Raw genomic sequence first — 22364 nt, forward strand, 5'->3', positions numbered from 1 at the left:
TCGGCTTATGCCCTCTGGATCTTGGAGCCTGTGAGGGCACCTGTGCAGGGGCAGACGGACACCTGGAAAGAAGGCAGCATTGCGGGTACTGGTTGAGAGGGGGGCAATGGGTGAGACGTGGGAGCACTTTGAGTAGCGTCCCCACTTCCATGTCCCCTTTTGCCATCATCCCTCTCCTGGACCAGGCCCACATCACTCCTAACACCCTGCTAATGAACTGTTTGGAGGGGATATATGATGCCTTGGAAGTCCAGTTGTAAAGTTTCTGTCTGCCCGTTTAAGGCGGCAGAATGTTGTTTACCGTGTGTCTGAACGGCCATTGTCAGGGCCTGAATGGACTCGTTTCTAAACCGTGCTTGAAGCTCAATGGAGGCTAGCCTTCTCTCCATCGCAGACATTCCCGCACTTACCTGCAACACTATCTCAGACATTTCCGCAGTTACGTGTGACACTATCTCAAACATTTCAGCAGTTACGTGCGACACTCTCTCAGACAGTTCCTCACTGTCTTTATGACACGATCTCAGAGATTCCCTCACGTACCTGTGCCACCATTCCACTAATGCAGGAGTTGGACTCCTCCATCCTCTGCGCTATTGTGGAGAGTGTGCATGGCACCTGTTTCAGTACCTTGCAAATGTGCTGCTGTCCTGCGATCAATCTCCTTTTAAAGGATGGCCTCTGGGGTTCAGCATCTGCGTCCAGCTGAGCAGAGCCTGGAGAGTAGTTCCCCCACTGACCCAGACTCTCCACAGCTGCCCCTGCCACCAGTGACTGCTCGTGCTCACTTGAGTGTGGTGACTCACCAGGTGCCAACCCAACTAACTGACTACTAGGACTCATCAAGATGTGAATATCTGCCCTGGTGGATGGCTCACTAAGATGTGATGGTGCGCCCTCAGTGGCCGGGAGCTCCTCTGGGGAATCGCCCTCTGCCGTCACTGTGGACATTGAAGGGCCTGTAAGAGAACAGACGGCAATATTAAGCATCATCACAGATGTGTCATGTTGCGATGAGCATACTGAGGTTTTGAACTTGCCAATCATTATTGCCATCAATTCATGTTGTGTGTGATGAATGTTAAAGCTGTATCACCAGACGTTTGTGGGGTGCCAGTCTCGGTGTCCCCGATGGACAGGCACTCGAGGGCACGACTGATCTGCAGGGCCTCCTCCTCCGCACCTGTGGGGACCACTAATTGTTGTGGCCCCCTCCATTCCTCGCCCTTTCAAGCGCATTTTGCGCTCTCTTCTCCTAGAAGGGGAGACGTGTGAGTGAGTGATGGTGAAGTGGTCAGCCGATTAATGCATTGGTTTGGGTGAGGCTGACTGTAAAAGAGGTGCATCAGAGGGTGAGTATCAGACAGAGATATCACATTGGATCAGGATTGGGGTGAGTGGTAGTGGTGGGGTCACAAATGGGGAGGTGAGGAAGTGCTCAGGAAGTGAAGGTAAGTTGAGGTTAAGCCTTAAATGGGTGTGAGGAGTGATGTGATAGAGTAGTCTTGGCAGTGCAGAATGATGTGAAGGGTAGGGCAGAGTTGTGGGAGGGAGGTGATGTGCAACTCAGATTGCAGGAGAATCAGTAAATGTACTCACTTTTGCTGACCTAGTTAGGTCATTGAAACACTTCCTGCACTGGACCCAAGTGTGTTGCTACTACTTGTGACCTCCTCTGCCACCACGAGCCAGGCCTTCTTGGTGGCAGAGGCAGGAAGCTTCCTCCTGTCAGCCGGGTAAAACAGTTCCCTCCTCCTCCTCCTCCTCCTCCTCACCCTGGCCAGTAGCAGCTGAAGTGAGGCATCATTAAATCTTGGAGCAGCCTTGCTCCGTGCTGCTCCATTGAGTCTTCTTGCTCTTTGCTCCAGCAAAATCCATCGGAGCAGTGGCCCTTTAAATCTAGACACTGCAGCTGACAGGCTGTCATGTGGGTGCGCAGTCTGCCCGCTGTGCAGCTTTCGGACGGCAAACCCGGAAACAAGATTAATGGCCACCAATTAAATTGCGATTGCGTGGAGAATGATAAGTTTTTATTTTTCGCGTTTGCCATGCGCCCATTGACCCCGCCCCTGCTGCCATCCTGCCGCCTTATTAAAATAGTGCGCTTGATGTCTGCAGATAAGGTCTTAAATTCTTAACACCACTGGATCGTTTCCTGCACCAATACTTTTGCGGTCTTGAAAATCATGGTCTCCTGTTTAAAAAGAACCATAGAAAATCCACTGTGGCTCTTCTTGAGATCCCAAGGGGTTAAAAACAACAAACAATTCATTAATTTTCTTCTGTCACCATTCATCCCAAGACCAGAGAGGACTCCACACATGTTTCCATGAATGAATTTAATTACCTCACTCCAGGAGGAATAGTCAGCAAAGGGAGCACAAAAATTATGCTCAATATTTCCTTCTATCACGTGGGGAAATATCCAGTCACATTAAGAAACTCATTTTAAATAAATGCAAAGGTTGTTGTTTTGTGAATTAAAACCAGATGTCGGTGTCCTTGAAAGGAGTTAACCACTTTGCAGAAGAATAAACAACTGACGCACTGTGCGACAACACGGCTTTCATGTAAATTTTTTAAAAACTTTTGTGTCAAGCAAGATAATATTTTAGTTTGTTTATCTTATTTTTAGTTCGTCCAACATTTCCAGATTGTTGTCATAGAGACAGGAGATTAAGTTTCATTTCTACCACTTTTAATCAAGGACACGTTAGCCTTCACAGCTAAATAAAATCTTTGTGACATTATACAAAAGAGAACACAAAATAACGTTGCGAAAAGAAAGCCCCAACACAGACTTTTAAAACAAAGAACACAGCTAGTAACACTCTACTGATTTTTACATAATTCCTTTATAGCCTCTGTCTGCTGTGAAAGGACTCATTTTAACTCCTCGTCCTCCTGCACAATTTCTTTCCCTCTTCTTTTGCTTAGAACATAAACCATCTGGTGCACTACCATGGTTATTTCTTTCTCTGTCTCTGTCTCTGTCTGTCTTTCTTTCTCTCCATCTCTCTCCCTCAGTCTCAGATCTCTCTGTCTTTCTTTCTCTCCATCTCTCTCCCTCTGTTTCTGATATCTCTGTCTAACTCTCTCCCTGTCTCTGTCTCTCTCTCTCAACACTAGTTATTCTTAAACCTTTAAAATTCGGACCCACCCTGGGACACCATTATGTTAGCGGATTTCTTCCATTACTGTCACAAATATGGGTTGTTAATCCATCAGCAATAACTTCCGCTTGATTTTAGCCCTTTATAACTTATTATAAAATAACAAGTTTAATAGATTGACTTACAACAGAGTTGCACTACAGTTGTCTTCAACACTACATTCAACAGTATTATAGTTATAATACAATTGTCTGCAGATTACATTAAGTAACAAGCAATCAAAACAACCTGATGGACTTCCGACCGTACCCTCTCCAGAGCTCTAACTTTTGGGAGGAAGCATGCCCTATCTTTATACTATTCGGCTGGTTATTCTGTACATGAGCACCGCTGGTGTTATCTCATGGTCGTAAGTCCTCCCACCGTGCTGACGCCATGTTAGCAACTCAAGATAAGCTGTTTTACGTAATGTAGTTTGTGACTTCAACCTCCAGCTCTGTTTACAAGCTGTTATGTTCCTCTCAAGAATGCATTAAGTACGGTAGCATAGTGGTTATGTTACTGGACTAGGAATCCAGAGGCCTGGACTAATATTCCAGAGTTATGAGTTCAAATCCTGCCACAGCAGCTGCGGAATTTAAATTCAATTAATTAAATACAAATCTGGAATAAAAAAGTACTAGTATTAATAATGGTGGTCATGAAACTACTGATTTGTTGTAAAAACCCATCTGGTTCACTAATCTCCTTTAGGGAAGGAAACCTACTGTCCTTACCCAGTCTGGCCTATATGTGACTCCAGACCTACATCCAGCAATGTGGTTGATTCTTAATCGCCCTCTGAAATGGCCTAGCAAGCCACTTAATTGTTCAAGAAGGCGGCCGACCACTTTCTCAAGGGCAGTTAGGGATAGGTAATAAATGCTGGCGATGCCCACATCCCATGAACGTTTTAAAAAGAAAATCCCTCTTATCTGAGTACAGTCCCCCTTGCACGGCCCCATCAATGTTGGTTTTGTAGCAACCACATCTCTTGTTTTGGTGTAAAGCACCTTCTGACGTTAATGTTATCTATTCTATGGTCTTCCTGATGTTCTGCTGTGTGAGCTGTCCTTGTTCCCACAGAGATGCTGAACTTTTGCCCTCCTATCTTCCATGTTTGTTTTAAACCATATTCTTACATTGCTGTACTGCTGCTGGTTGCACAACTCTAAGTGGGGTCATTATCCATGGGATCATGGGATATGCCTTGTCACCCAGAAACCATGGTTCAATGGGATGAAATAGAGACTGTCCACTGTAAACTGGGCAAATCTGTTAATGGGTAAAATGACAGATCAGTGGGGGGTATTCAAAAAAGAATTTAACGTGATACAGAACCAGTTTATCTCCCTAAGAGGCAAGACCATCACTTGCCAAAAGAAAACAGCCATGAACAACAAAAGAGGTAAGGGACAACACAAAACTAAAAGAAAAAGCATGCAAAAATGCAAAAAATAGCACAGATCCTAATGACTGGGAGAGATATAAAGAACAGCAAAGGGTGACAAAACAGATAGCAAGAGCTACAAAAAGGGAGTATGAAAAGAAACTTGCAAGGGATATAAAAATCAACACACAAAAAAATTACAATTATTAGGGAAAAGAGGGTGGTCAAGAGCAATGTGGGGCCCTTAAAAACTGATATTGGTTATATTGTAAATGAAAATAAGGAAGTGGCGGACATGTTAAATAATTACTTTGCATCAGTATTTACAGTAGAGGAAGAGGATAGCATGCTGGACACCCCAAGGAAACTAATTTTGAATCGGGGATGGGGACTCACCATAATTAACGTAAGCAAATTAACAATAATGAAGAAAATAATGGCAATAAAGAGTGACAAATCCTAAGGACCAGATGGTTTCCATCCCAGGGTTTTTAAGAAAGTAGGTGACAACACTGCAGGAGCCCTAACTATAATCTAGCAAAATTCTCTCGATTCAGGAACCGTACCTTTAGATTGGAAAATTGCACATGTCACTCCGCTATTTAAGGTGAGAGAGGGAAACCAGGGAATTATAGACCAGTTAGCCTAACATCTGTTGTCGGGTCATTACTAGCGTCGATAATTAAGGATAGAGTGACTGAACACCTTTTAAATTTTCAGCTGATCAGAGAGGACCAGCATGGATTTGTAATGGGTAGGTTATGCCTGACGAACCTGATTGAATTTTTTGAAGAGGTGACTAATTTAGTGGACAGGGGAATGTCTATGGATGTTGGGTACTAAGGCTAATGTCAGGATGTGGACGAAGTACTGAGTAGGGTGCTTCAGGGCTCAGAATTCTGGAGGTATTCAGATGCATGTAATTTCCAATCTGTACCCATTCTATTTCTGTAAGTTTTCTCTTAAACAGACCTGGCTGGTGGCCAGAGACTGCCTGGTTTTGCATCATCAGATGGGAGGTAGGAGAGATGACCTTGGCAAAGTGCTTAACAAAGTTTATGCACCAGCTGACAGACCATACCCCATCAAAAAATACATCTCCAGGATGACCCACTGTGAGATACCAGAAGGACCACTCCAGAATGCAAGGCAACCTTAATTAGATAGTGGCTTTCTGTCATTATCTCTTGTTCAAGCTTGTAATGATCAAAAACTGTCTCAATGATTAGTGTAAACAAGATTTCTCAAAATTACCCAGTGATAACTAATCTAATTTTTCCACATTAAACTTGGCTAGAAGGTAGTCATGTTTTATAAAAAAGGATATCTTCAGAATGCCATATTTCAGAAAGTTCTGACAATTTATTATGAAAGTTGCAATGATCACATTATATTTGCATAATTCTATTTTATACAGCATCAGAGTTTCAATTAATATAATTTTGCTGATGTCGTAAGATAGAAAAAAAAAAGTTAAAGTACCAAAATGAATTAGTTCTGTCAATAACTGGATTAAGCAGAATTGATTTGAGGAAAGTTAATTAATACAGCTACATTACATGTTTTAGTTTCAAATAGAAATTGTTTCCTCATCTAAACTGTATAATTTATTCAGTCACCGACCAAGGCTTTTTGTCCTCCCCCTCTCTCCCCTCGATTGTGGTACAACTTTGGTGGGCAGGATTTCTATCTGCCCCTGAAATACTTCCCTGACCCCAGTCATATTTCTGGCCTTGAGGTCATTAACAGGAGGCAGCTCCTCAGCCTCTGTCAAAGAGTTGTGCCAGTATAATAAGAGGCTTGCTGTAGCAGGCCCTGGGAGCCTGGCTGGCAGGCTGCCCATTAATCAAAAATCATTTTTACTGCAGAAGCTGTCTTTTACCTGCTGGGGCCTGCGCAGGACCATGCTCGGTGAATGCCTGCACAGATCCCTCTTCCAGTTCTGCTCCAGTGCCCCATCTTGAAACTTCTGAACACTGGACACCAGGATCTAATAGGCAACCCCTCCGTTCAGCATTCCTGCAATGCAAATGGCGGGAAATGTGTCCCTCATTTGCATGGCTTTAGCATTGCCCCCGATGAACCAGCCAGTGGAAAGCAACAGGGAGGCAGGAGTACAGCGACCATGTCCACAAGTTGCTTTCCACTTCCATCCACCTCAGTTCTGCCAAAGAAGGGGAGGGAGGGGGGGGGGGGGGAGTTGGGGAGTGGGGGGTGGTAAAGAGTTGTTTGCAGAAATGTATGTTTTGTTTTTAGTTTTGTTTCAGTACTTGAAATCCTGAAATGTGAACTCTCAGCCTTCAAGTACTGACGACTTCCCACACGACATTTTATGCTAGTCACCATGTTATTTGATGTTATGGTATATTTATTTTATTTAAAAGGCATAATTGTGGAACATATTACTTACTAACATTCAAAATAGTTAACTTTCATAAATATTTAGTTAGTAATAAAGGCACAATAATTGGTCTATAATTAAAGAAATTATGTGAGTATAATGTCCAGATACAATGTGACCTTTGCACCTCCTAAATTGTTGTACAGCAAACATTTCTAAATGGCAACTAAGTGTTAAGAATTCATATAGTGACACTGTACATAACTTATTTTTCAGCATAATGAGACCCAAGAAGATTGGAAAATTAAAGCTATTCTGGAAGGGAAGGACTTCTTTGGCCCATCAATGCTGTATATACAGGCTTGTGAAACATCAATGTACCCATTAATGTTCAAACCAAATTTTGAGTGTGTGACTATGGTAAGATGCCTGATTGCTTTTGCATATTGTATTGCTGAATCTCCGATAGGCTGTGTAATACAAAATTATTGATGACTGGCCATTGCTAATGTTCTGACGAAAGGTCTTCGACCTGAAACTTTAACTCTGTTTCTTTCTCCGTAGATGCTGCCTGACTTGCTGAGCTTCTCCAGCATTTTCTGTTTTTATTACTAATGTCAAATCAGTCATGCCATATTTGTCTTCAGTATTCTGTGTTTGAATAAATAATCAAGGGGGGAATCATTGTGGAGGTTACTGCAGGTGCAAAATATGTACACTCTCCTCTCTTATTATTTTCCTTTGATAATAGGAAGGAGCCTATTAAAATACTTTTCACTGATGGTATTCAGGATTTATATGCTTGAAATATGGGTTACTGTTGGCAAATGGGGAAGAAGCAACATCTGGTCAACAGTTAAGGATGTAAATATAGTTTAACCGAGAATCGTGACTTTTCTTTTAGTTGCTGTGAGCTCATATGGCTGGATTCATGCACTGTCAAGCACATGAATTGAGTTGCTTCAAGAAGAGTGAAAAAAGAAACTTGGCCAATGCAATGTTAAGGACTGATTTTTGTGGTTTTTACCATTGCACCAGTTTTTTTGACAGAAAAATAAGAGCATGGCATCTACCACAATTGTATTCCCAATTAACATAATGGGGACATTTTTCATGTTGTGTGTAAATCGGGCAGGTGATGGACTGTTACATGGTGGCCGCCAGGAAGAGTGAGCATGGGCTTAGTGCAATTTTCATGTCGTCCCTAATTTGAATTAGACCGGCAGGCAATCAATTACTTTCGATCTGTGGTCCCTGATGCTTTGTAGGCAAACCTGGCAGAGAATTTGTGCACATCAATAGCAATGAGATGAATGACCAATTAATCTCTTTGAGATGTTGGGTGAGGGATGAATGTTGACCAGGACACCGAGAGAATTCTCTGCAATTGAAGATCAAACCTGAGATCATATTGGTATGCATGGCTCAGCTACTCACTGGATAAACTTGCTGGACCATCAGGGAAGCTTATAAATTGAATTTAAAGTGTTGCTGCTTATTTACTCAGAGTTCATGTTCCAGTCTGTAAGTTGTGACATTAGCTTTGAGTATGTGAAACACTGTCCATTTTGTACCAATAGGAAAGGTTCATAAAGCTTCCCTGATGACTCAGCAAGTTTATCTAGTGAAGTGCAGTCATAAACGGAGACCAAGATGATGTCAGGGTCATTTTCCAGCCGATGTTTAGTTAGCTGATCCTAGTCAGAGGGGCAGCACTATTTGATAGGGAAGAAACAGCTGGCCAGGATTTCTGCTCGATGCTGCCTAGGAATCCCTGTACATGTGTGTTGATGTCAAGTGAAGGCAAGATTAGGCTCTGCTGTGATGCTCGCTGCAGTTGAATAGCCCACAAAACTTTCCTTTGAGAGCTCAAGCATGACTAATGCCCACTTGGGAAATGTATGGTAAGGCCACCAGTCTGCTCAAAATCAAGCCACAAAAGAGATCAGTGCCTTTCAGAGAGGGGGGAATGAGGGAAATTTGGCAAGAATAGTGCTCTGTGTCCAATGCTGGTCACTGAGACATTCAAGCCCCCTAGACAGTTCAGCAGAGTCACAGGACTAATCCCCAATGTTAGAGGACTGAGTTGCTTGGAAAGATTTGAGAAATTTGGGTATTCCACCTTGAAAGGAGGTAAGTGAGAGGTAATCTTACACAAGGTATATAAAGATAGTAAATGGTATAGAAAACATAAATGCAGAAAACATAAATGCAGAACACTACTTCAAACTAAACCACGACAATACGCCAAGTTTCAAACAAGTAAAAGGTAATTTTAGGACTTCGTTACACTTTTGATGTAACATAGAATCAAACATTATGGCCCTGATATTTATGGGGAGGCAGGGAGAGAACGGGTGGAGGGAGTCTTAGTGGCCAGGAAACCCTGAAATGTGGGTAACCTGGAGGTCCTGCTGAATTTAACGGCAGGACCTCATTTAAATTTCTTGACTCCATTTCCCGGCGGGCAGCCAGCCAGTTTGAGAGGCTGGCTGGCTGTTGGGTGGGAAGACCTGTGACACCAGGCCGCAGCCAGGGAGTGAAGAGGAGGGAGGGAAGGAGGGAGAGATTGTGGGTCTGGGGGTCATTGTGGCGGACCGGGGAGGACATTGTGCTGGGGGGGGGAGGGGAGAAGATCGGGGCTGTGGAGGACATTGGAAGGGTGGCCAGGGAAAAGATTGTGGGTGGGGCAGGGGGGACCGGGGAGGACACTGGGGGGAGGCATTGGATCGCTGGGAGGGTGGGTCCTATCGTGGGGGGGGTCCTAACGCAGGGGAGGTCTGATCACGGTGGGGGGGGTAGTATGATTGCTGAGATGGAAACATGTTTGCTTGGGGGGCCGGGAGAAAGCACTCCTGCTCCTCTTAGCCCACAAGCAGTGCTGGAAAGGTACTTACCAGTTGGTCTGGCCATTCTCAGCTCCCTTCAGCTGCCGGATTTCCCAAGCTCTGGGACACGTGGCCTGCAGGCATTAAAAGTAAAACTGTGGTTAAATTTGAGCCTCATTAAAATATTTGAATGACGGGGCCTGCCGAAGGAGAGCAGGTTAGTTTAAAACTGGAAGTGGGCGCGTTGGAGGTGGCTTGGAGTCAGGTTTCAGATTTTTGAATTTTTAATCCTCCCCACCCCACCCATCCTGGAGGGTTAAGATTCCCTCCGATATCTGCAGTCAGTACCATTTAAATGCACTTTGATGTTATTAAATGTATGTAACCATGTTTCACTGGACTGATTGTTGCATAATTTGGTTAGAAAAGTCATTACTGACCTATAAATTAAGTCCTTGTATTTTGTTATTCTTATTGTTCATTACAAATAATGTTTACACTCTTTATGTTATTTGCATTATGTAATAACAGGTTAAACTATGCTGAGTTGCCTGAATCAAAGCTTCATTAATGCTGCCTAAACATTTTAAATTGCACGAAAAAAATCAGTACCCAGGACCTCCTATACTCATTTGCTAACTGGGACATAAATAAATCGCAAAGCAGTGACTATTTGTCAGTAAAACAGGCTCCAACTATTTTTAACTCTTATATTTCTCTTAAATTTCCTTTTTCACAGGGAAAACTTGTGCTGGCAAATGAAACAGATGGTACTGAGCGTATCGTCAACCTCAAAGGGGTTGGCAAAAAGCCCGTGGCAGTGGATCATGTCGTGATACACTGCCAAGTAAGACAAATTACAAAGAAGGTCCTAATGGTTCCCAATTATACTCAAACCAAGTTAACATGTAAGGTAAGAGAGTTCAGCCTTTACAACATTAAGCATGACTTCCTTGCCAATATGAGCGAATATAAATTATATCATACTAAAACATCCATTTAGCTCACATCAATTTAACAGATTCAATATTATTTTCACAAACTGAAACTATCGGGTTGATTTTAACTCTGCCCCGATCAACAGAAATGAAGTGGGGGAGCAAATAGCTCCATTTCCCGTTCCAGTTGATCAGTAATTCTAATGGCGCTGGTTTTGGTGACAGATGAGGCTTGTGCTGGACTTTGGCGGGAGCCTCATAAATAAATGCAAGGCCTACATTGGAGCTGATGGAATTTTAACAACTCCTGAGCGAGTTGCCGGTTACAGCCACCCCAACGGGTAAACCTGTCGGGATTCCAGCGAGGCCCGCTAAGGTAAGTTTTTTAAAAAACTGCTCTGGGCCCCCCAAGTAAAATCTGGCCTCTGCCGTTGCGGGCTCCCCCCTCTCTCAGCCGCGAGACCCTGCAAACATCCTTTCCCAGACTTATCTTGCTGCCAGTGTCCTCCTTCTGATGCCAATGGGCAGCCTCGAGGCCTCCCAATTTTCAAACTTCCTCGCCGGTCAGCTGCTGCTTTCTGCCGGAAACAGCCGAGCAGCTGACCAACTATTCAAATGACCAACTACTGGATTTGAATGAGTTAAAATCTGTCAGGCCGTCCGACCTACATTCCTGCGCGGTTTCCCACCAGGAGTTAAAATCGGTCCTTATATATCCTCATATTGTTCTGTATGCCTAGTTGATTGAATGAAGAAACTGGAAAGCAAACAAATCCTGTGTCTTAAGTCGGTCAGTTAAATAGAATTTTTTTGTGTGTGACTAACTTTCTCTAATAACCATAATTTCTCACCCGCTTGGGTCAAATTAAGTGAATTGTTATACCAATAATAACTGGAACAGCATTTTACAGGATTTCAATTCTAGCAGCATTTAATGTAAAACTTTAATAGACTTCTCTGCTTTTCATTTTCCTATTATTTTTCATGGTCATTGGTTCTTGCATTTCAGCAGTCTTCATCTGGAATGGTAAACGAAGTAGTTGTGGACTTCCGTACAACTTCAAATCAATGTAATGTTTTCCAAATGAAGGATTCAGCACTTCCTCTGGAGGAATCCATTTTATATCGCTGCTGTCTAATAAAATATAGGGATCATAAACTAAAAATTATCTAAATTCAGCAGTTTCTTGACTGGTGTTATTAACTGGAAAGTGAGCTCTATAGGGAGGAAAGCATCTGTTTTCTTGAAAGAATTGAGAAAAGAAAATTATCCCATTTCTTCTTCACATGCGGGTTGAGAAAAGGTATCTTACTTGAGTCCACTGGATTTTTCATATGCACTTGTACAGTGCTCTGACATTAAAAACGGTCCTAACGTGCTTTGCAAATAAAGGTAATTAAGGGAAATAAATGCTGAGCTGGGAGGAAGCGATTAGGAGGTGTTCCAAAAGCTTGGTTGAAATGTTTGGTTTGGAGACGGATTTTAAACATGAAGAGGGAGTGGAGGGGCTGAGGAAGGGAATTCCAGAGAGAAGAGCAAAGGTGGCAGAATGCTTTGCCACCAATGATGGACAAAGGAAGGGGAGGTGTGGGTGCTAGTAATGCAGAATGGCTGCACCAAAGCCACTGGGAGTGGAGGAGGTGTGGGCTGGTGCTTGAGGTGGGGATCTCCTATTGGTACACAGCTAGCATCACCAGTTACACCGTATCCCTGGGGTCCACCTGCCTTTCTTCCACCACATTCCCGGGCCACGGCAATCCTCTTGGTTTGCCAGATTTTCCAAGTTTGCCTCCCTCTCTGCTATTGTGCTGCAACCATTTACACCTCCTCTGGACACATCTTATCTTTCTTTACTTGTCCCATTATCACCCCCTTTTGCTTTGCACCATCATCTCTTTTATAGGAACATAGGAACAGGAGTAGGCCATTCAGCCCTTCGTGCCTGCTCCGCCATTTGATAAGATCATGGCTGATCTGTGATCTAACTCCATATACCTCCCTTTGGCCCATATCCCTCAATACCTTTGGTTGCCAAAAAGCTATCGATCTCAGATTTAAATTTAGCAATTGAGCTAGTATCAATTGCCGTTTGCGGAAGAGAGTTCCAAACTTCTACAACCCTTTGTGTGTAGAAATGTTTTCTAATCTCGCTCCTGAAAGGTCTGGCTCTAATTTTTAGACTGTGCCCCCGACTCCTAAAATCCCCAACCAGCGGAAATAGTTTCTCTCTATCCACCCTATCTGTTCCCCTTAATATCTTATAAACTTCGATCAGATCATTCCTTAACCTTCGAAACTCTAGAGAATACAACCCCAATTTGTGTAATCTCTCCTCGTAACTTAACCCTTGAAGTCCGGGTATCATTCTAGTAAACCTACGCTGCACTCCCTCCAAGGCCAATATGTCCTTCCGAAGGTGCGGTGCCCAGAACTGCTCACAGTACTCCAGGTGCGGTCTAACCAGGGTTTTGTATAGCTGCAGCATAACTTCTGCCCCCTTGTACTCTAGTCCTCTAGATATAAAGGCCAACATTCCATTTGCCTTCTTGATCATTTTCTGCACCTGTTCATGACACTTCAATGATCGATGTACCGGAACCCCTCAGTGCCTTTGGACATCCACTGTTTTTAACATTTTACCATTTACAAAGTACCCTGTTTTATCGTTATTTGATTCAAAGTGGATGACCTCACATTTGTCTACATTGAATTCCATTTGCCACAGTTTTGCCCATTCACCTAATCTATCAATATCGCTTTGTAATTTTATATTTTCATCTACACTGCGGGACTCCACTAGTCACATCCTGCCAATATGAGTACCGACCCATTATCCCTACTGTCTGTCGCCTTTCGCTCAGCCAACTTCCCATCCAAGTCCGTACTTTTCCTTCGATTCCATGGGCTTCTATCTGAGCTAACAGTCTCTTATGTGGGACCTTATCAAATGCCTTCTGGAAGTCCATATAAATAACATCCATTGACATTCCCCTGTCCACTACTTTAGTCACCTCTTCAAAAAATTCAATCAGGTTTGTCAGGCACGACCTACCTTTCACAAATCCATGCTGGCTCTCTCTGATTAACTGAAAATTTTCGAGGTGTTCAGTCACCCTATCCTCAATTATAGACTCCAGCATTTTCCCCACAACAGATGTTAGGCTGACTGGTCTATAATTCCCCGGTTTCCCTCTCTCTCCTTTCTTAAAAAGCGGAGTGACATGTGCAATTTTCCAATCTAGAGGGACAGTTCCTGAATCTAGAGAACTTTGAAAGATTATAGTTAGGGCATCTGCAATGTGCTCACCTACTTCCTTTAAAACCCTGGGATGGAAACCATCTGGTCCTGGGGATTTGTCACTCTTTAGTGCTATTATTTTCTTCATTACTGTTGCTTTACTTATGTTAATTTTATCGAGTCCCTGTCCACGATTCAATATTAGTTTTCTTGGGATTTCCGGCATGCTATCCGCTTTTTCGACTGTAAATACTGACGCAAAGTAATCGTTCAACATGTCTGCCATTTCCCCATTATCAATGACAGTATACCCACTTTCAGTTTTTAAGGGGCCAACACTGCTCCTGACCACCCTCTTTTTCCTAATATAACTATAAAAGTTCTTCGTATTGGTTTTGATATCCCTTGCAAGTTTCTTTTCATACTCTCTTTTTGTAGCTCTTACTATCTGTTTTGTGACCCTTTGTTGATCTTTGTATCTTTCCCATTCGCCAGGATCTGTGCCATTTTTTGCCTTTTTGTATGCCCTTTCCTTATGTCTTATACTGTCCCTTACCTCATTAGTTGTCCATGGCTGTTTTTTTTGGCAAGTAGAGTTCTTGCCCCTCAGGGGTATAAACCGATTCTGTATCACGTTAAATGTTTCTTTAAATATTTCCCACTGATCATCAGTCGTTTTACCCATTAACAGATTTGCCCAGTTTACTGTGGACAGTTTCTGTCTCATCCCATTGAAGTCGGCCTTGCCCAAGCCTAGAATCTTAGCAGCTGATTCACTTTTTTCCCTTTCAAACACTACATTGAACTCGATCATGTTATGATCACGATTGGATAGATGTTCATGCACAGTTAAGCTGTTAACTAAATCTGGTTCATTACTCATTACTAAATCTAGTATGGCTTGCCCCCTTGTTGCCTCTAGGACATACTGCTGCAGAAAACTATCCCGGACACACTCAGGAAATTCACTACCTTTCTGACAGTTGCTAGTCTGCTTTTCCCAATTTATGTGAAGGTTAAAGTCCCCCATTAAGACCACTATGCCTTTCTTACACGCTTGTCTAATCTCTGCAATCTAGCACTTCAGAGCTGCTGCCAGGGGTCCTACATACAACTCCCACTATAGTCTTAGATCCTTTCCTATTTCTCAATTCAACCCATAAGGTCTCTGTTGGCTGCTTACCTCTCGTTATATCCCCCTTTATCATTGAAGTGATTTCATCTCTAATCATTAAGGCTACTCCTCCCCCTCTTCCATTTTCCCTATCTCTCCTGTAGACCTAATAACCCGGTATAATTAGTTCCCAATCCAGACCATCCTGCAGCCATGTCTCAGTAATAGCTATCATGTCATACCCTCCAATTTGAATTTGAACCTGTAGTTCATTTAATTTATTCCTTATACTCCGTGCATTTGTATATAGAACTCTTAGTTGGGCCACACACCCTAGCCTGACCTTCAGCTTTGATGCTGGGTTAATCACCTTACGCCTTCTAGTTTTTATTTTATCTGTCGTGCCTAAAGTACACTTTCTTTCTGCTGCTCTACGCTTTTCCCTTTCACTTGTTCTTGAACAACTGTTTGTACTATTTGTATTGTAAATTTCCCCTGGGTCTTCCCCTCTCTTGCTGCTCTCAACTTTACTCCCTTCTGACTCCCCTCTCAGGTTCCCATGCCCCTGTCACTCTAGTTTAAACCTTCCCCAACAGCACTCGCAAACACCCCCGCGAGGACCTTGGTCCTAGTCCTGCTCAGGTGTAACCTGTCCCGCTTGTACAGATCCCACCTTCCCCAGAACCGGTCCCAATGTCCCAGGAATCTAAATCCCTCCCTCCTACACCATCCCTGCAGCCAGACATTCATCCTGACTATTCTCCTGTTCCTATACTCACTAGCACGTGGCACTTGTAGTAATCCTGAGATCACTACCTTTGAAGTCCTGCTTTTTAATTTATCTCCTAACTCCTTAAATTTACCTTGCAGGACCTCATCCCTTTTTTTACCTATGTCGTTGGTACCAATATGGACCACGACTACTGGCTGTTCACCCTCCCCCTCCAAAATGCCCTGCAGCTGCTCCGTGACATCCTTGGCCCTAGCACCAGGGAGGCAACATATCATCCTTGAGTCACGTTTGCGGCCGCAGAAACGCCTATCTGTTCCCCTTACAATTGAATCCCCTATCACTATAGCCCTGCCACTCTTCTTCCTCCCCTCCTGTGCAGCAGAGCCACCCGTGGTGCCCCGAACATGGCTCTTGCTACTTTCCCCTGATAAGCCATCTCCCCCAACAGTATCCAAAGCAGAATATCTGTTTGAGAGGGAGATGGCCCCAGGGGACTCCTGCTCTACCTGCCTAGTCCTTTTACTCTGCCTGGCGGTCACCCATTTCCTTTCTGCCTACGTAATCTTTACCTGCGGCGTGACCACCTCACTGAACGTGCTATCCACGATAGTCTCAGCATCGTGGATGCTCCACAGTGAATCCACCTGCAGCTCCAGCTCCGAAATGTGGTTAGCCAGTAGCTGCAGCTGGACACACTTCCTGCACACATGGTCGCCAGGGACACTGGTAGTGTCCATGACTTCCCACATAGTGCAGGAGGAGCATATCACGGGTGCAAGGTGTGCTGCCATGACTTGCCTTAGACTCTAAGACTCTCCTCCCGCTCTCGGTCTCTCCTTTTATACTGTGCTCACCTCTCGGACTCTGCTGCCTCACCTGTGACGTCGCACAGTAGTTTTCTCTTGTTGCAGGTCTGCTGCTGCTTTTATTCTCCAATCTCAGTCTTCTACGCTCAGGCCCACTGCCGCTCTGTGGAAAAAGTTAGGAAAAGCAAGGCAAAGCAGCACCTCCTCCCCCCACTTCACCAAACTCCCACACTTACCAAACTCTCAGCAGTTCACTCTGTCCTGCCGCACTCCATGCTGTCGCACTGACAGGCCCCTGTATTTCTACAGTTTGTGACTCAGATGAGTCAGGCCTGCCCCACCTTCAGGAACCAGTTTAATCTAGCTAACCAATTAACTTACTACAGCAGCTCTCTCTGCTGAAGCCTGACAGAACTTTTGTCATTTAATCAATCCAGCCCTCCACCCCTTTCATTCTTTCCCTGCCCCCCTTTTCGCTGGCTTTGTAAGGCTTAAAAGCTGTTCATCTCTAACATCTTCCAGTTCTGATGAAAAGTCATCGACCGGAAACCTTACCTCTGTTTCTATCTCCACGGATGCTGCCTGACCTGCTGAGTGTTTCCAGAATTTTCTGTTTTTATTTCACATTTCCAGAATTTGTAGTATTTTGATTTTGTCGTACTAATCCAACCTTTCCAAAATCAAATTTTCTCCTATGTTAGGAGCTTGACACTTCCACTTTCAGTCTTTAACATATATAGTAGCCTAAACATTAATGGAACAGTAAATGGGGTTGATTTTAAGTTGCTGAAATTTGAGTTAATGGCCATTAATGCCGATGCTCTGCCTGCTAAAATAACAACAACTTCCATTTATATAGCACCTTTAACGTAGTAAAATGTCCCAAGGCGCTTGACAGGAGTGCTTATCGAACAAAATTTGACACCCTGAGACATTAGAACAAGTGACCAAGGCCAGAGACGTAGGTTTTAAGGAGCATCTTAAAGGGGGAGAGAGAGGTGGAGAGGTGGAGAGGATTAGGGAGGGAATTCCAGAACTTAGGGCCCAGGCACCTGAAGGCACAGCCGCCAATGGTGGAGTGATTAAAATCAGGGATGCACAAAATGCAAGAATTGGAGGAGCGCAGAGATCTCGGAGGGTTGTAGGACTGGAGGAAGTTACAGAGTTAGGGAGGGACGAGGCCATGGAGGGATTTGAAAATTAAGCTACCACTTTTACAGGGGCCTATTGCTGGGCGGCCGAAGCACCTGCCTGGTTCAGGCAGTAGACCCCTTTTAATATGTAAATCGGGGTCCTATGACATACAAAGGACTCCAATTGCCATTTTAGGAAAGAACTGGTAGTACCATGCACTCCAGCCAGTTTTACTGTGGTAGAGTTGAAGAGGTTCTGAAAAGGTAATTTTAAAATTATTTTTGTCGGACTAGAGGAGCATGACTGCCCATTTGGCACCTGCAGCTCGTCAGTTCTATTCAAATGAAACCTGGCCTCAAAATGGCTCCAGCCTTTACTCCTGCTGGAACAGGCGGGTTGCCAGTGCATTTCATCAGTTGGTTGTTCTAAAGTTAAAATTGACCCCTAAGTTTTCTACTTTGTTAATGTTCAGATGAGTAATTGCGAGTAATCCATGGGATCTGTAATATAAATTGATAATGGATTAACTGCATCCAAATTGCAGCTATATATAACTATCTCTTTAACAATGTCGCTACTTGGTAAACTAAGGTTTTTTATCTGAAATTATATGCCATGCTTTATTAAAAAGTATAAAACCAAACATTTATGTTTCTAGGTTGTATCGGACTTACTAATAGTGAGTGGAGCACCATTTATTACTTTGAAAGCTGGACAGACTGCTCCATATCATCTTAATATTTTACCATGGAAACGAGGAAAGATTGCAGGTAAGACCACCAATTAAATAAATGTAAAGGCTTTGAGTAATTTAATTGAATTCTTTAAGGAAGTTACGACGTGAATAAAGTAATATGAGTGAATGTGGTATATTTGAACTTTCAAAAAAAGTTTGACAGTGTCACATTAGATACTTGTGAAAATTAAAGCCAATAGTTTTACAGGTAAAGTGATAGTTTCGATACAGGTATGGTTGGAGAGTAGAAAGCCGAGATGAGGAGTAAATGGGTATTTCTCACATTGGAAATATATAGGTAGTGGCATCATGGATCTTTTTTGAGACATCTTTTATTCTCCATCGACATAAATGATTTGGACATCTGACTTCCAGGTCTGGGTTGTGTGCACATTCACTCGCACACTTCTTATTTTTTTGCCTCTCTCCCTCTTAATAGTTAAATTCAGTTCAGTTAAATTATTTTTTGTGTCTTTGCATACTTTCTTTAATGTTTTTACTTGAAGGTGCCAGCTTCTCCCAAAAACTTGAACTTGGACTTGGACTTGGACTTGGTGGTCCTGAATTTTCATTGGGGTTGTTCCGATCTCTTGCCATAACTTTGGTGGAGATTGGGTGGAACTCCCGGAGATATGTCATAAATCTGGAGATTCCGCCAATGTCTGCCATAGTTACAACAGGAAGACTGGAGAACCCCCATAGAAATTCAGCGCCAATATTTTTGCCCAGAGCTGCAGTCTGAACATGTGTAATGTGCACAATTTTCCAGTAAGCATCAGCAGTATTTTTGTCTTTTTTAGTCTTTAACAATATCTGTTTGGTTGTTTGTAAAAATTACTTGAAGAAAAACCAGAGGAAATAATTCAAAAAATTTTTTCAGGTAACTTTCATATTGAGTTTGATCAGAGCAGAGAGGCTAGTGGTAATCTTCACCTTCACCGCTTGGGCGGTAAACTAGCAGAGTGGATTGTCCATTATTATAGAACCTGCCCAAATGTAATTTTCCCAACTGAACAGCTTGCATTTATATAGCACCTTTAATGTAATAAAATGTCCCAAGGTGCTTCACAGAAGCATTATCAAACAAAATTTGACACCAAGCCACATAAGGAGATATTAGGACAGGTGACCAAAAGCTTGGTCAAAGAGATAAGGAGTGTCTTAAAGGAGGAGAGAGAGGTAGAGAGGCAGAGAGGTTTATGGAGGGAATTCCAGAGCTTACAGCCGAGATAGCAGAAGGCACGGCCGCTAATAGTGGAGCGATTAAAATCAGAGATATGCAAGAGGCAAGAATTGAAGGAGCGCAAAAATCTCGGCGGGTTGGGCTGGAGGAGGTTACAGAGATAGAATCATAGAAGTTTACAACATGGAAACAGGCCCTTCGGCCCAACATGTCCATGTCGCCCAGTTTATACGACTAAGCTGGTCCCAATTGCCTGCACTTGGCCCATATCCCTCTATACCCATCTTACCCATGTAACTGTCCAAATGCTTTTTAAAAGACAAAATTGTACCCGCCTCTACGACTGCCTCTGGCAGCTCGTTTCAGACACTCACCACCCTTTGAGTGAAAAAATTGCCCCTCTGGACCCTTTTGTATCTCTCCCCTCTCACCTTAAATCTATGCCCCCTCGTTATCGACTCCCCTACCTTTGGGAAAAGATTTTGACAATCTACCTTATCTATGCCCCTCATTATTTTATAGACTTCGAAAAGATCACCCCTTAACCTCCTACTCTCCAGGGAAAAAAGTCCCAGTCTATCTAACCTCTCCCTATAAGTCAAACCATCAAGTCCCGGTAGCATCCTAGTAAATCTTTTCTGCACTCTTTCTAGTTTAATAATATCCTTTCTATAATAGGATGACCAGAACTGTACACAGTATTCCAAGTGTGGCCTTACTAATGTCTTGTACAACTTCAACAAGACATCCCAACTCCTGTATCCAATGTTCTGACCAATGAAACCAAGCATGCTGAATGCCTTCTTCACCACCCTATCCACCTGTGACTCCACTTTCAAGGAGCTATGAACCTGTACTCCTAGATCTTTTTGTTCTATAACTCTCCCCAACGCCCTACCATTAACGGAGTAGGTCCTGGCCCGATTTGATCTACCAAAATGCATCGCCTCACATTTATCTAAATTAAACTCCATCCGTCATTCATCGGCCCACTGGCCCAATTTATCAAGATCCTGTTGCAATCCTAGATAACCTTCTTCACTGTCCACAATGCCAGCAATCTTGGTGTCATCTGCAAACTTACTAACCATGCCTCCTAAATTCTCATCCAAATCATTATTATAAATAACAAATAACAGCGGACCCAGCACCGATCCCTGAGGCACACCGCTGGTCACAGGCCTCCAGTTTGAAAAACAACCCTCTACAACCACCCTCTGTCTTCTGTCGTCAAGCCAATTTTGTATCCAATTGGCTACCTCACCTTGGATCCCGTGAGATTTAACCTTATGTAACAACCTACCATGCGGTACCTTGTCAAAGGCTTTGCTGAAGTCCATGTAGACCATGTCTACTGCACAGCCCTCATCTATCTTCTTGGTTACCCCTTCAAAAAACTCAATCAAATTCGTGAGACATGATTTTCCTCTCACAAAACCATGCTGACTGTTCCTAATCAGTCCCTGCCTCTCCAAATGCCTGTAGATCCTGTCTCTCAGAATACCCACTAACAACTTACCCACGACAGATGTCAGGCTCACCGGTCTGTAGTTCCCAGGCTTTTCCCTGCCGCCCTTCTTAAACAAAGGCACAACATTTGCTACCCTCCAATCTTCAGACACCTCACCTGCAGCTGTCGATGATTCAAATATCTCTGCGAGGGGACCCGCAATTTCCTCCCTAACCTCCCATAACGTCCTGGGATACATTTCATCAGGTCCCGGAGATTTATCTACCTTGATGCACGTTATGACTTCCAGCACCTCCCTCTCTGTAATATGTACACTCCTCAAGACATCACTATTTATTTCCCCAAGTTCCCTAACATCCATGCCTTTCTCAACTGTAAATACTGATGTGAAATATTCATTTAGGATCTCACCCATCTCTTGTGGTTCCGCACATAGATGACCTTGTTGATCCTTAAGAGGCTCTACTCTCTCCCTAGTTACTCTTTTGCCCTTTATGTATTTGTGGAAGCTCTTTGGATTCTCCTTTGCCTTATCTGCCAAAGCAATCTCATGTCCCCTTTTTGCCCTCCTGATTTCTTTCTTAACTCTACTCCGGCAATCTCTATACTCTTCAAGGGATCCACTTGATCCCAGCTGCCTATGCATGTCATATGCCCCCTTCTTCTTTTTGACTAGGGTCTCAATCTCCCGAGTCATCCAAGGTTCCCTACTTCTACCAGCCTTGCCCTTCACTTTATAAGGAATGTGCTTACCCTGAACCCTGGTTAACACACTTTTGAAAGCCTCCCACTTACCAGACGTCCATTTGCCTGCCAACAGACTCTCCCAATCAACTTCTGAAAGTTCCTGTCTAGTACCTTCAAAATTGGCTTTTCCCCAATTTAGAATTTTAACTTTTGGGCCAGACCTATCATTCTCCATAGCTATCTTAAAACTAATGGAATTATGATCACTGGTCCCAAAGTGATCCATCACTAACACTTCTGTCACCTGCCCTTCCTTATTTCCCAAGAGGAGGTCAAGTTTTGCCCCCTTTCTAGTTGGGCCATCCACATACTGAATGAGAAATTCCTCCTGAATACACTCAACAAATTTCTCTCCATCCAAGCCCCTAATGCTATGGCTGTCCCAGTCAATGTTGGGAAAGTTAAAGTCCCCTACTATTACCACCCTATTTTTCTTGCAGCTGTCTGTAATCTCCTTACATATTTGCTCCTCAATTTCCCGTTGACTATTTGGGGGTCTGTAGTACAATCCTATCAAAGTGATCTCTCCCTTCTTATTTTTCAGTTCTACCC

At 43.4% G+C, this 22364-nt stretch overlaps 1 protein-coding gene across 1 annotated transcript in view; it reads left to right on the plus strand.

Moving 5' to 3' along the window:
* LOC137327209 (cilia- and flagella-associated protein 47-like) overlaps nt 1–22364 on the plus strand; it is a 602936-nt gene that overhangs the window by 395389 nt on the left and 185183 nt on the right. Inside the window, exons 48-50 of the mRNA XM_067992778.1 lie at nt 7160–7303; nt 10451–10624; nt 18334–18445. Coding sequence (XP_067848879.1) covers nt 7160–7303; nt 10451–10624; nt 18334–18445 — 430 coding nt within the window. The remainder of the gene's footprint in view (nt 1–7159; nt 7304–10450; nt 10625–18333; nt 18446–22364) is intronic.

The sequence above is a fragment of the Heptranchias perlo genome, chromosome 11 (assembly GCF_035084215.1).
Source record: "Heptranchias perlo isolate sHepPer1 chromosome 11, sHepPer1.hap1, whole genome shotgun sequence".
Taxonomy (NCBI): domain Eukaryota; kingdom Metazoa; phylum Chordata; class Chondrichthyes; order Hexanchiformes; family Hexanchidae; genus Heptranchias; species Heptranchias perlo.